A 12,596-nucleotide genomic window follows, 5' to 3' on the forward strand; every position below is an offset into this window, starting at 1 on the left:
AAATACCGGCCAGAGTTCACACCTGGCGCTGGCTGAGGGCCCGGTCCAAAGTGACACCCCTAGGTTAACCCTTTGCTTTACCCTCTGACAATAGGTCACAACATGGTCAAAGGTCACACATTAGTACAGCAAATAGCATAGTTTTTATGATAATCTTATGATATTAATGTGAATAATACTTGGCCTAACTACATCAAATATATGAGTTAAATGCATTACATAAAAATAAACACTCCAGTGTAGGTTTATAGTGTGTGTGTGTACATGACAGTGATCTCATTATGTTGTTTTCAGTATCTCTGCTACCATGTAACATTTATTGTGTGCGTGTGTGTGTGTGTGTTTATATCGTATGATATTTTATTGTGATGTGTTCAGGATCTCTGTTACAATGTTACTGTTTTGGTTGTGCTGCATGAAAGACGTTGAGTGTGTATTGGAGGAGGTTAGTTACCAGAGCTGGAGAGTGAGTTATTCAGGCGAACTCTCAACAGCATTAACTGCCCTGTTACAGTACCAACTTAATAAACCTCGATGAAGCAAAAATGTCTTGTGCTTAAGACTCTATATGAAAGTTAAAATATATATGTTCAGTGCACATAGATATATAGTGTATATAGTTACATAGTTATACATATCACACAAAAATCCACCACAGTTGGAGGGCATGTTTTCTGTACAGAAACAGTTATTTGTGAAGGAATGCAGAGTGATTAGCGGACATCTCCAAGATGGCATGGGCTCTTGAGGCTAAAACAAAACTGAGCAACTGCTCGGTGGATTTCGAGCAGAAGTGTCTCCATTTTCTCACAGGCAGTTTGCAAAATGTGTGGATTGACAAAGGCTACGCTCACACTGCAGGTCTTAATGCTCAATTCCGATTTTTTGATCAATTCCATTTTTTTTTTGTCTGGTTGTTCACACTACTAATAAAATGTAACAGTAAACGTGCTCTAAGAAGGCGTCACACACAACGCGCTCTGTTTACGGAAGTAACAGTGGCTGCTACCTCCGTACAGAGTTATATATGGACACGGAGTCGTTTAGCTTGAATAGAATTGTCTCCCCATATGCTAGTCAAGTCCAAAACCTCAGTTTCTGTCCATTAACTCACTCCGTCTCCAGTTTTTTCCACCTTTCTTCCCGTTTGTCTTCTACAGCGCTGATAATTGGCGTCTGTCTTGTGTCAGTGACGTAAAGGACGGATTTAATGCGACATGACCGTTCAAACAGCAGTCGCTTTCTAAAACATCAAATATGTATTGGATTCTGTACCACATACGAAAGTGACCCAGGTCGGATTTGAAAATATCTGATTTGTGCTGTTATACCATGATCGGGTATGGGTCGCATAGGGTCAAAAAAGTCAGATTTGATGCGCTTTCGCCTGCAGTGTGAAAGTAGTCAAAGACTGTCGAGCAGACAGTCCAGTTCATACATGCTTGCACAAACTTCTCGTACTTTCCAACGCAGCTTCTCTCAGATCAGGATACCGATCACAAACACACTCACTTCCTTTTACAAAGCTTTTCACAAGAACACAGGATACTTGAAAAATGAACCGTATATAATTCAAATTCTCTCTTAAGAAATTTACTTTAACCATTATTATTTTACATTTTAACATGGATTTCAACATTTTCACCACATTTTACACATTTACATTTAACCTGGTTACAAACAAAAAGTTGATTAAGGAAAATGTAAAATAACCCCCCAAAACTTACCCACATGCAATGAATAAATACATAATCTGTATTCATATGTACCATATTAAAAGCATCAATATAAAGATTTGTAAATTAAAAGAAATATTACATTTATTCATCATGTAAATGTCCTGCACCTTTCATAGATGTTCAAAAAAAATTACGCAGTCCAAAGTTCAAATGTTGACCATCATGGTTGGATGTTCAAATTGTGGAACTTGTTTGGATGTTGTACAGATGTCCACAATTTGTCATGGACCAACTGACCCAATATAGACACGATCTGCACGTCTATCCGATGTCCAGTGTTTAGTGGGAATGAGCAACTATGCAAACAGTCCTCAGAGACTACGAATTTTTAGACAGTGCAATTGGGAGATTATTAAAAGCTGATACCCATTTTATACATTTTCTAAGCATTTTCATATGACCCCAGCCACCCCCAATCCTGATGATGCATAAATAAATAAATAATAACACCATTTTGACATCCTGGTCACTTGCTTGTCCAACAACACTTAAAACTATTGAAAACATTTATAAAAGAAGTTTAAAACTACTTGACAAAAAACCGACTTCCCACCATCACTGTCATGTGTTAAAAAAACATAAATTACTGAACTTTAATAACTTAATGAAACTTAAAAGAGTGTGTTTAATATATAAAGTCTTACACTCCCTTGCTCCACCACCACTAAAGCAGTTCATTAGGCATAAAGAAAGCTCAGACAGGACCACTCGAGCTACAACTCGAGGAGACTTGTTTATACCTCACAGACGGACAGCATTTGGGCAGAATGTCCTCTCTGTCCAGGGTGGCCATCTGTGGAACAGTCTTCCTCAACCCATTAGAGAATGCTCGACTTTCAATTTGTTTAAGGCAAAGCTTAAAAACTGGTTATGGACAAATCAAGTGTGTGATCATGTATGAGTTGTATAGTTTTAATGTTTTATTTGGGAACAGAATGGTGTGTATGTGTAAGTTTGGTGATGAAGTTTTTATTATGAATGAATGATGAATTTTTATGTCTATTTTTTATGTGGACAACAGATGGAAATTAGCCTTTGGCTATAATCTGGCATGTTTACATTCATGTAATTTGTTTTTACATTTATGTTCATTAGCATGCACTGTCCTAAATAAATAAATAAATAAATTTATTACTTGTATTATGTAGATATCTTAACAGTAGTTTTACTTAATGTAAGGGTTTCATAAATTTAAAATGCAGTAAATGCCTGCTGTCAACCACCTTTTTTTTTTTCCTTTAAACGCACTCATTTAACAAACTTTAGAGAAAGCTAAGAGAGGCCAGACTATCATTAGCATCCCAGTGGATTTTAATGTAATGTAATGATTTTCAAATTTATATAAACAAATGGTTTATATGGTGCAGATCATCAGATAACACAATTAAAACAGCTGGATGCTTACAGGAAGTAAAACAAGCAAAAATATGTTTATTAATTCATAAAACAGTTATTTTAAAAGAGTGAAAAGTAAAACAGGATTTTAGAAATAAATGATAATTAATCCATTAATGAAAATGAAACTACTTCAATCCTTTTACATTTTTATCATAAAAAAGGGGAATAGGGTTATTATAAGTTTTGTTTTCAATGCTTTGTTAAATTCAGATGAAATAAACTCAGTTTTGTCCTCCATTCAGTTGGTTTACAGACACAGATCTTCTTCTTGATCTGAAAGAATCAATAAAGGATTATTTGGTGGTTAAAGGTGATTTAGGATTAAATTTACTTCCTGTAAAACGTATTTGACTTAAATAACTTACATACTGTGGTTTATCACTGTAAGCTCTGTTATTTCTGTACATTTTTGTACCTCTTAGTTCAAAATCATAACCTGACTTATTAAACAGTGCAAACACAAAACAAAATAAATAATTTTTTTACTTTTTTACTTTACTTACCTTCATCTCTCTTGTGTTTAGATCTATTGTAGTAGACCTGTGCATACAACACACTGTCATCTGAAAGAGGATGGACAGATGATCAGCATAAAATAAAGTGAAGGGCTTTAATTTTCTTTATATTTACATCTTTCTGTCGGTCAGTGCCTGACTCACTTGAATTCACTGAAGGAGATTCTTTCTCTGTAAAAGAAGAGATTTTATGACAAACTGCTGCTGTTCGCTCTCATCTCAGTGTCACATCAGCTCAAAACTCCTCCACCTCTGATCAGCAGGGTCAGTGACTCTGTACTCCTACATGGGATATTTTTACGTATCACTACCCTTTAACAACAATGATGTCATGATAATGTTAAAGATTTTCATTGTTTGGTGTCAGAGGTGGGAGGTCATGAAATAAAAATACTTTGTTACTGCATTTAAGTTGGTATCTGTACTTTACTCCATACAGCTTTTTACTTTTGCTCCCTACATTTTTAGACAAATATAAGTATTTTCTACTCTTTACATTTTCAACTTAGACTCATTACTATAGGTTTCATGCTCTTCATGTAAGTTTTTATTTCCCAGCACTGAGTGCTTTTAAAATATCAGACCGAGTTCAGCTTAAATAAAGGGAACAATCATACGTAAAAGATAGCTCTGCTGATGTATTCACCACCTGTGCTGATCACATACAAAAGAGATGAAAGAGGCAAAAAGATCACTTCTGTCTAATCTATTGCGCTATACACCGAGGTTAAAGTGGCCGGAACAATCCAGAACAGTCTTTTGGTGCAGATGTTCATAAGTTGTGGTTGGAGTACTTCAGCATCAAGCTAACGCTACAGAAGAGGAGCGAGAATAAAGGGAGTAACATTTTCATTAAAGTGGCAGGTCATATCCAGCTGGTCCAGCTGATGTATTTAACAGGGAGAGAAAGGAAAAGAGAGCTAACTTCACCCAAAAGAAAGACAGGACAGGAGAGGAAGAAGAGAGGTTATATTTAAAGGTAAAGACTGCTCAGTGGTGTTTGACAAACTGGAAATTAAAAGGTGTAATGTGCTCATTTCTTAAAATCAGATTTTGGATTGTTGTGCTTTTTCATATTGTGCAAAACAAACTGAGGTATTTACTAACTTTGTGTTATTCATAGGTTGTATGGAAATACTCTGCAGGTTAGTGCAGGACAAACAGGTCTCTCCTCCCCCAACCTGCTGAATACACTTTAACTTACTGTACTCATTTTTCTGAGCAGTCAAAAAAGAAAAAAAAAATCTTTCAAAGTAAAAGAAAGTTTTTTTTACTTCCATTAACATTTTATTATTACATTAATATAGCACAAGGTTCAGTTAGCATTGCACAAACATAGATGGCAGAATTGTCCTCCAAAGAGGACAATTACTTTCTTACTCTGAGTACATTTTAGAGCCTCTACTTTTTCACTTTTACTTGAGTAAAACAGTAGAATCAGTACTTCAACTTTTACAACTTTTACCAACTTTTTTTTTTAAGTATTTGTGACCCTCGGTATCTTTGAGACCTCCGTTTCGAAAAAAATGTCAACGACACAGCAAAAATAAATAACTTTTTTTTTTAAATTTACTTACCTTTGTCTCTCTTGGCTTTAGATCTACTGTGGGAGACCTGTGCATACAACACACTGTCATCTAAAACAGGATGGACAGATGATGATCAGGATAAAATAAGATGATATCTTTCTGTCAGTCAACAACTCACATGAACTGACTAACGGAGGTTTTCACTCAATCAAAGAAGAGATTTTATGACAACTTGTTGCTGTCATGTTTAAAAACCTGTTTCCTCCTAAGCTGCTGTTAGCTCTCATTTCAGTGACAGATCAGTTCAAATGGTAAATGGCCTGTATTTATATAGCGCTTTACTAGTCCCTAAGGACCCCAAAGCACTTTACACATCCAGTCATCCACCCATTCACACACACATTCACACACTGGTAATGGCAAGCTACGTTGTAGCCACAGCCACCCTGGGGCGCACTGACAGAGGCGAGGCTGCCGGACACTGGCGCCACCGGGCCCTCTGACCACCACCAGTAGGCAACGGGTGAAGTGTCTTGCCCAAGGACACAACGACCGAGACTGTCCAAGCCGGGGCTCGAACCGGCAACCTTCCGATTACAAGACGAACTCCCAACTCAAACCTTCTTCATCCCTGGTCAGCAGGGCCAACAACTCTACACTCCAATGAGGGATATTCCTACTGGCTCATATCATCACTACCCTCTTAAAATGATGAAGTCATGATTCAGTCAAAGATGATTACTTGGTGTGTAAGACTTTATAAATGAAAAAGCAAAATAAATAAGTTACTGGTTTTATTCCAGTACTTACCTTTGTCTCTCTTGGCTTTAGATCTACTGTGGGAGACCTGTGCATACAACACACTGTCATCTAAAAGAGGATGGACAGATGATCAGGATAAAAAAGCCTGGAGATGATTTAATTGTTTTTATATCTTTCTTATCTTTTAGATTGCTGTATCCCACTATCCTCTTCACTCTGCCTACTTGGAGATTTATGTCACAAAGCAATAACCAAACCTTTGGAAAAAATACTTTAAACAGCGCTAATTATCAGCAAGAGCACTATTTTCAAAAACTGGAAGTCAAAGAACCAGATCAGCACCATTTTATGGAAAAACGCATTAACTGAACAAACATCAGTGGAAAAACTAAAAAGCTGCTGCTGCTCACATCAATATATGGAAGTCATTCCTCAATTAAATAAACTCATTACATCATCTTTCATGCTGTCCTTACCCGACCTCTTAACCTGTGATCTCTAATTATTTACACTATCAGAATAAAATGACCCCAATCATACACACACTATGTTGTTCATTATCTTGTATTTATTATTCTGATTTCTTGTATCTGTCACTGTGGCAATAATAAAGTTTTTTTTATATCAAATGAAACAGAAGGAAAATGATGCTGGCTAACCTCCAGGCTATCATAAGACAATATATTTTAAATCTTCATAAAGTACTTTCTGTGTGTCGACATTACAGAACACACTTGTAAGAATCATATATTCTGAGTTTTGAGGCTTTTTGTTAATTTTCCACCTTGAAGACCTCGGTGGACGTAAGACAGATTTTAATGGATTGCTAACATGACCCTGCTCCACACCCCTACAAAGTTTTATCACAATTCATTCAAAACGTTTCCAGCTTTCGTTTTTACAGACAGAAAGACACCCAACACCACCAAAAACATCACCTTCATGGTGGAGGTAACAACGAATAAAATGAAACCAAACACAAGGGCTGACCTTGGAGAGGAGAAGTGTTTTGGCTGTGTTGAGATTCATCCTGATTGATCATGTGGTTCATAGCAGAGCTCTGATTTGTGCTCTGAGTCCTGGTGGAACATTTAAAAAATGAAGTAAAACATTAGATTTAATAAGAAACACAGGATGCAATTCTAGTATGTTGAAGTGAGAGAGGAGAGATTTGAACCAACCTGATAAAGAATGAATCTGAAAAAAAAGATAATTACATGTTTTTAAAATGTTCAAACTGTTGTAGTGTTATAATAGTACATGCAGTGTTCAGGATACATCTGTGATTCTGAACAATTAGATCATATTCAATCTAATATCACACAGAAATGATCTCACCCTTTGACTGTTTGAAACGACACACGAGCAGAAGAAGAAGAAGAAGAAAAATCAGTGAAACTCCACAAATGAGTCCAACGATCAGAGGAGACAGAAATGTCCCGGGCACTGCTGTAATAAATAATACAATAATAAAATATTACGCTATAATTATGTTTATATGTATTAAATGTATAGATAAATGTATATATGAGTAAATATGTTCACCACCATAATTTACGTGGACATTTGTCTGACATCAAAATGTATTATTTACAATTCCAATATTCCTAATAACAACTAAAAAGACTAGACGTGTTTTACACATGTGATGTTTTTCATCATTACTGACAAATTTAAACTTTTATCTGAATTTCACTTCCTCTCTCATATAATTTTTATGAGTTTGTCATTTTTATTGAAAAACAGTTGAGAAAGAAGATTTTCTCTTCTTAACACAGGATCTCCATCTGTCTCAGATTTCTAGAAAACTCACTGATTAAAAATACAAGAAAGAAAGAAAAAAATCTCACAATTCTTATCAATGCTGACTGCCTCGCTGTACTCTGTGTAATAAACTGGGTTTCCTCTTCCTCCTCTGCACCTATAGAGTCCTTCCTGTGAGACTCTGATTTGTCCATCTGAAGGGAAAACTGCATCTTGTGTGGTCAGAGGTTCAGAGGAGTTCTCGTCTCTGTACCAGTAGTATTTCCATCCAGATGATGATGAGTTCACTGAGCAGCTCAGGGTCACACTGCCCCCTACTGGAATGTCTCTCACATCACAAGTTATTTGGGCCTTTGGTTGATCTGCTGTTGAGTTTAAAGAAAGATGGAAAGAAAATAAATATATTAAAGTGGTGACAAACTGTCTACAATGAGGCTACTATCAGCTGCAGCTCTGTGTCTGACTAACAATGGAACATGCTTTGTAGACCATTGAATTCATCCTGTGCTGACCATTATGACATTTGTCAAATGGAGATCACACAACAAACATGACTTACTTGATACTGACAATGTGAAGGCTTCACTCCACTCTGTTGAAGAATATGAGTCATCTCTGCGTCGACTCTTACACATGTAGTCTCCACTGCTGGACTCAGAAACTCTGAACGTCCAATCTTTATTGTGTGTCCACTGTGTGGGTGTCCTGGGTCCGCTCGATCCATAATCCCACTCAGTGGTTTCACCTCCTTCCTGCACCTCACATGTCAGAGTGATCGTCTCACCTCTGAATATCTGAGGCCAGTTGGGTTGTTGTTTTACAACAACTTTATTGGAAACTGTTTACACATATTAACAGTTGAGATACAAATAGAAACATGAAATCAACACAGAAAACTTAACATTGTATGTTTGATAATCATGAGTGAATGTATATTTCAAACTAAATTACTGAACTTACGAGTTTTCTTAATGATGACATCATCACTTATATCAGTGTAGTAAACTGGGTTTCCTCTTGTTCCTCTGCAGCTGTAGATTCCTCCTTGAAATACTCTGATATCTCTGTTTTCTTGATCTCTGATTTTACCTTCAGAGGTTCTTTGGGTTCGTCTGAACCACTCATATTTCCATCCATCAGAGCTCTGCACAGAGCAGGTCAGTGTCACACTGCCCCCTACTGGTATGATTGTTGTTCCTGCTGTCAGTGTGGCCCTGGGTTTATCTGCTGTTATGAAAAAGAAGGCAAAACAGATACAAACATTTTTAAAAAGTATGTGTTAATGTTATTAAACCTCCTACTTGCAGGAAAATCTACAAAATTCTTCTTCATCATATTTTTTACTGTTTGTTTTCCTCAGCATAGTGACACAGCTGCAGTAATTCAGGCTGTAGATCTCTAAATAAACACAGTATAACTGTTCGTTTATTCTCTGGCCTGAAGAAGTCACACTAAATGTAAACTAATATAGCTCAATGCTGAAGGAAACACAATGATGGGTTAAGATGGTTGTTTCATAACATCAGAAAAAAAACATTTCCATGACAACATTAATTAAATTTACATGTATAGGATCATAAATGTATGTTGTCAGTCACTGAGGACTTACCTAATACAGTTACAGAGACAGTATTACTGTTCTTTGTATCATGTGAGATCTTCATCTCACCAACGCACTGATATTCACCACTGTCACCTGTAGATGTAATGTTTGATCCGTGTTCTTTATACTCGCTGTAGAGGATAAAGTCTCGACCATCCTTATTGAATTTGTAAAGCCAGTCAGTGTCTTTTCCTTCATTCATGTCACATTTGAAGACAATGAACTCTCCAATGAAAAAACTGGACCATTTGGGTTCAATAGTTAGCACAGCATCTAGAATCCAACACAATCACAAAGTTAACAATATGAAACACTTTTATTTAGTCAAGAAACAACATCATCTTCATAAAATTATAAATGCATTGAACAAAACCAGAAAGTGCTTAAAACTGATGCAGTAGGTTGAGATGAATCTTTACTAAATGAATAAAAAGAAATAAATAAAATAAAGTGAAAACTGTTCAGTCACCTTGAGCGTGTCCACTGCAGAGGAGCGTACAGAGCACTACAATAAAGACAGAAACTTCAGACATTATCAAACTAAACAATCCTTTGTTAGATAAACTAAACCAGCTCCACTCTGATCTGAGTCAGTGCACTAAAATCTAATCCAGTCTACAAACAACCATGTTGGTAACAGACATGAGAGTCCTCTGATCACATGACCTGAAATGGTACAAATGACTGATGCTCTGTTCTTCTTATCAAATGTGTTTATGGATCAGTATGAATCAAACAATAGAAGTCAGTGATGTACTCACAGAATAGGCCCGGCTCACAGAGCAAAGTGGCTCCCATCCTCACATCCAGCAGTGACACGTCTGAAAACTTCTACAACTTTCTGTAAAGACAGCGAGTGAAGCAGCAGCACAGCAGATACCAACAAACTGTAAAGACCACAAACACCTTTTTTTAACTTCTGCTTCCTTCCTTTTACACAGACATACCAACAAGATCTGACCACAACATACTGTCACATGTTTATTCTCTCATGTTGCTGCAGAGTGGGGTTGCCAACTGTCCAGTTTTATCCGGACATCCCGCATTAATAAGCAAAATGGTTCATCCCTTACTCTACCTTAAATGTCCTGTATATTGAGCATTACATGCAATGTCACATTCAGTGTATAATTACACTATACCGAGCTGGTTGTGCACTGGGCTTCTGGCACGACAGTGTCCCTTATTTGATAGTTTAAAGGTTTACGGCCCTACTGCTGAAACATGTTACTCCGCACACACTGCAGAGAGAGGGGCGGTCCCTGGCTTCCTCACAGCATTCAACCTGTAGCACTTAATGCATCATCCATCAGGCATAACCTTTTGCCTGTAACATTGTCAATTTTCTTAGTTTTATTTTTACTTTTCACCCAAACCGTTAGTGATTTACAGCCAGATTCAGTAGCAATTTAAATGCATTTTAAATGATACTGACCTGATCTTTTTCTGATCAGAAAATCAATCATTTAAATTATTAAAATAATATAATAATTTAATTGCCCATGATCATACACAACATGGAAAAACCTACAGTTTTTACCTTCCTTTTTAACAAATGCTGTAATTGCAGCTGATGACTGGTGAGTTTGATGGTATTTTATGTTTTCCTGGATTAATATCAAATATAGGGAGAAGCAGCATCAACAATCACTTTTTTCCTCTATTAGAAAATACCCCAACATGCAGATGTAAATGAATCTGTATTTTGATGATTTTATCAAAGGCTTGTGTGCATCAACCTTGACTTTCGTTTGCTATTCATTTCTTCAGAACGCTGTTTCAACACTGTATAACTTTACTCATAGAAAGGCTGGACATCAAGTCTTTTTATTCCACTTTTAGGTAAAGACAGGGATCTCTTTGACACAAGTATTTCTTTAGTTTTATTTGAAACTAAATGATTGTCAGCTAAAGATTGAACATTGTAGTTTGGTTTGACTTAAAAAATAATAATAACAAAACACACAAAACATTTCCCTTGTGCCTCAAGAACCAGCCCACTGTGTGGTTGCTGAGTGCTAAAGAACAGCTTACACCTTCATGAATAGAGCAATTACAGCTACTTTTAAAGTAGCAGAGATGAGCTGAGAGAGGGAGCAGGATCTGCCCTGATCAAGCTTGCTCACTTCCTGTAGGTGAGTTTAAGACCAAACCAGGGGAAGAGGAAAGATTTCCCACACCAGATGTGAACATTTACCATCACTGAGTATGATATCTGTTTATCAGTATCAGTTGATACTTTATTCTTTTATGAATCTATACACACACACACACACACACACACACACACACACACACACACACACACACACACAGGGCCTTGATTTAGGTCTGGACTTTAACACGAATATCCTTTGATCTAAACTGTTCCTTTGTAGCACTTGCTGTAATTTTAGGATCATCGTCTTGCTGTTAGGTGGATCTCCTTCACAGCCTCCTACAGGTTTTCTTCCAGGATTGCCTTGTATTTAGCTCCATCCATTTTCCCCATCAGCTCTGACCAGAGTCCCTCTCCCTGCTGAAGAAAAGCATCCCCACAGCATGATGCCACAACCACCATCACACATAGTGCTTTGCATTAAGGCCAAAATGCTCAACGTTGGTCTTGTCTGACCAGAGCACCTTCTTCCACATGTTTGCTGTGTGCCCTACATGGCTCCAGGAAAACTGCAAACAGGACTTTTTCTGTTTTTCTGTCAACAATGACAGATTTGTGGACTGCATGACTTGCAGTTGTCCTGTGGACCTGAGCTGTGGATTTCTGTACCTCCTCCAGAGTGACTATGGGCCTCATGGAAGCTTCTCTGACCAGTGCTCTCCTTGCTCGGTCTGTCAGTTTAGGTGGACGGCCAAGTCCTGGTAGGTTTGCAGTTGTCGCACACTTTTGAACACTGCTCCTTGAGATGTTCAAAGCTTCGGGATTTTTTTTTTTTTTTTTTATAACCTAACGCTGCTTTAAATTTATCTACAACTTTATCTCTGGCCTGTCTGGTGATTTCCTCGGTCTTCATCATACTGTTTGTTCACTAATGTTCTCTAACAAACCACTCAGGCCTTCACAGAGCAGGTGTATTTATAATGAGACTAAATTACACACAGGTGAACTCTATTATCTAATTAGGTGACTTCTGAAGGCAGCTGATTGCACTGGGTTTTATTTAGATGTATCAGAGTACAGGCGGCTGAATACAAATGCAGACTTTTCAGATTTTGATTTGCTTAAAATTTAGAAAACCCAGGTATCATTTCCGTACCTCTTCACAATCATGTGCTACTTTGTGTTGGT

At 37.1% G+C, this 12,596-nt stretch overlaps 2 protein-coding genes across 3 annotated transcripts; both read right to left on the reverse strand.

Moving 5' to 3' along the window:
* Positions 1–3,328: 3,328 nt before the first annotated feature.
* On the reverse strand, positions 3,329–8,549 carry LOC106096460 (low affinity immunoglobulin gamma Fc region receptor II-b; the record flags this gene model as incomplete). Its single annotated transcript, XM_025900583.1, has 10 exons — positions 3,329–3,410; positions 3,641–3,700; positions 3,797–3,823; positions 5,230–5,289; positions 5,992–6,051; positions 6,934–7,022; positions 7,125–7,140; positions 7,282–7,392; positions 7,794–8,072; positions 8,267–8,549. Coding segments are annotated over 10 exons (1,011 nt in total), but the record flags the coding sequence as incomplete, so codon positions are not given.
* Positions 8,549–10,246, reverse strand: LOC112842936 (Fc receptor-like protein 5). Of its 2 annotated transcripts, none has more exons than XM_025900561.1 (4): positions 10,072–10,246; positions 9,780–9,815; positions 9,317–9,583; positions 8,549–8,931 (listed from the first exon to the last, which is right to left on the reverse strand). In XM_025900561.1, the coding sequence occupies exons 1-4, from the start codon at positions 10,106–10,108 to the stop codon at positions 8,645–8,647; spliced, it is 627 nt and encodes a 208-aa protein (XP_025756346.1). In that variant the 5' UTR covers positions 10,109–10,246; the 3' UTR covers positions 8,549–8,644. The 2 variants fall into 2 exon arrangements, with proteins under 2 accessions (XP_025756346.1, XP_025756345.1); XM_025900560.1 differs by having other exon boundaries at positions 8,549–8,934; positions 10,072–10,238.
* Between the last annotated feature and the right edge of the window lie 2,350 nt (positions 10,247–12,596).

Source organism: Oreochromis niloticus, linkage group LG3, assembly GCF_001858045.2.
Source record: "Oreochromis niloticus isolate F11D_XX linkage group LG3, O_niloticus_UMD_NMBU, whole genome shotgun sequence".
NCBI classification, from domain to species: domain Eukaryota; kingdom Metazoa; phylum Chordata; class Actinopteri; order Cichliformes; family Cichlidae; genus Oreochromis; species Oreochromis niloticus.

Bases quoted from the DNA above. Each gene is read 5' to 3' on its own strand.
- LOC112842936 (XM_025900560.1), bottom strand. From the start codon at position 10,108: ATGGGAGCCACTTTGCTCTGTGAGCCGGGCCTATTCT. The intron at 9,816-10,071 runs GTGAGTACATCA...TCTTTATTGTAG, and splicing joins CTGTGAGCCGGGCCTATTCT to TGCTCTGTACGCTCCTCTGC. The intron at 8,935-9,316 runs GTAAGTCCTCAG...TTTTCATAACAG, and splicing joins TGTCTCTGTAACTGTATTAG to CAGATAAACCCAGGGCCACA.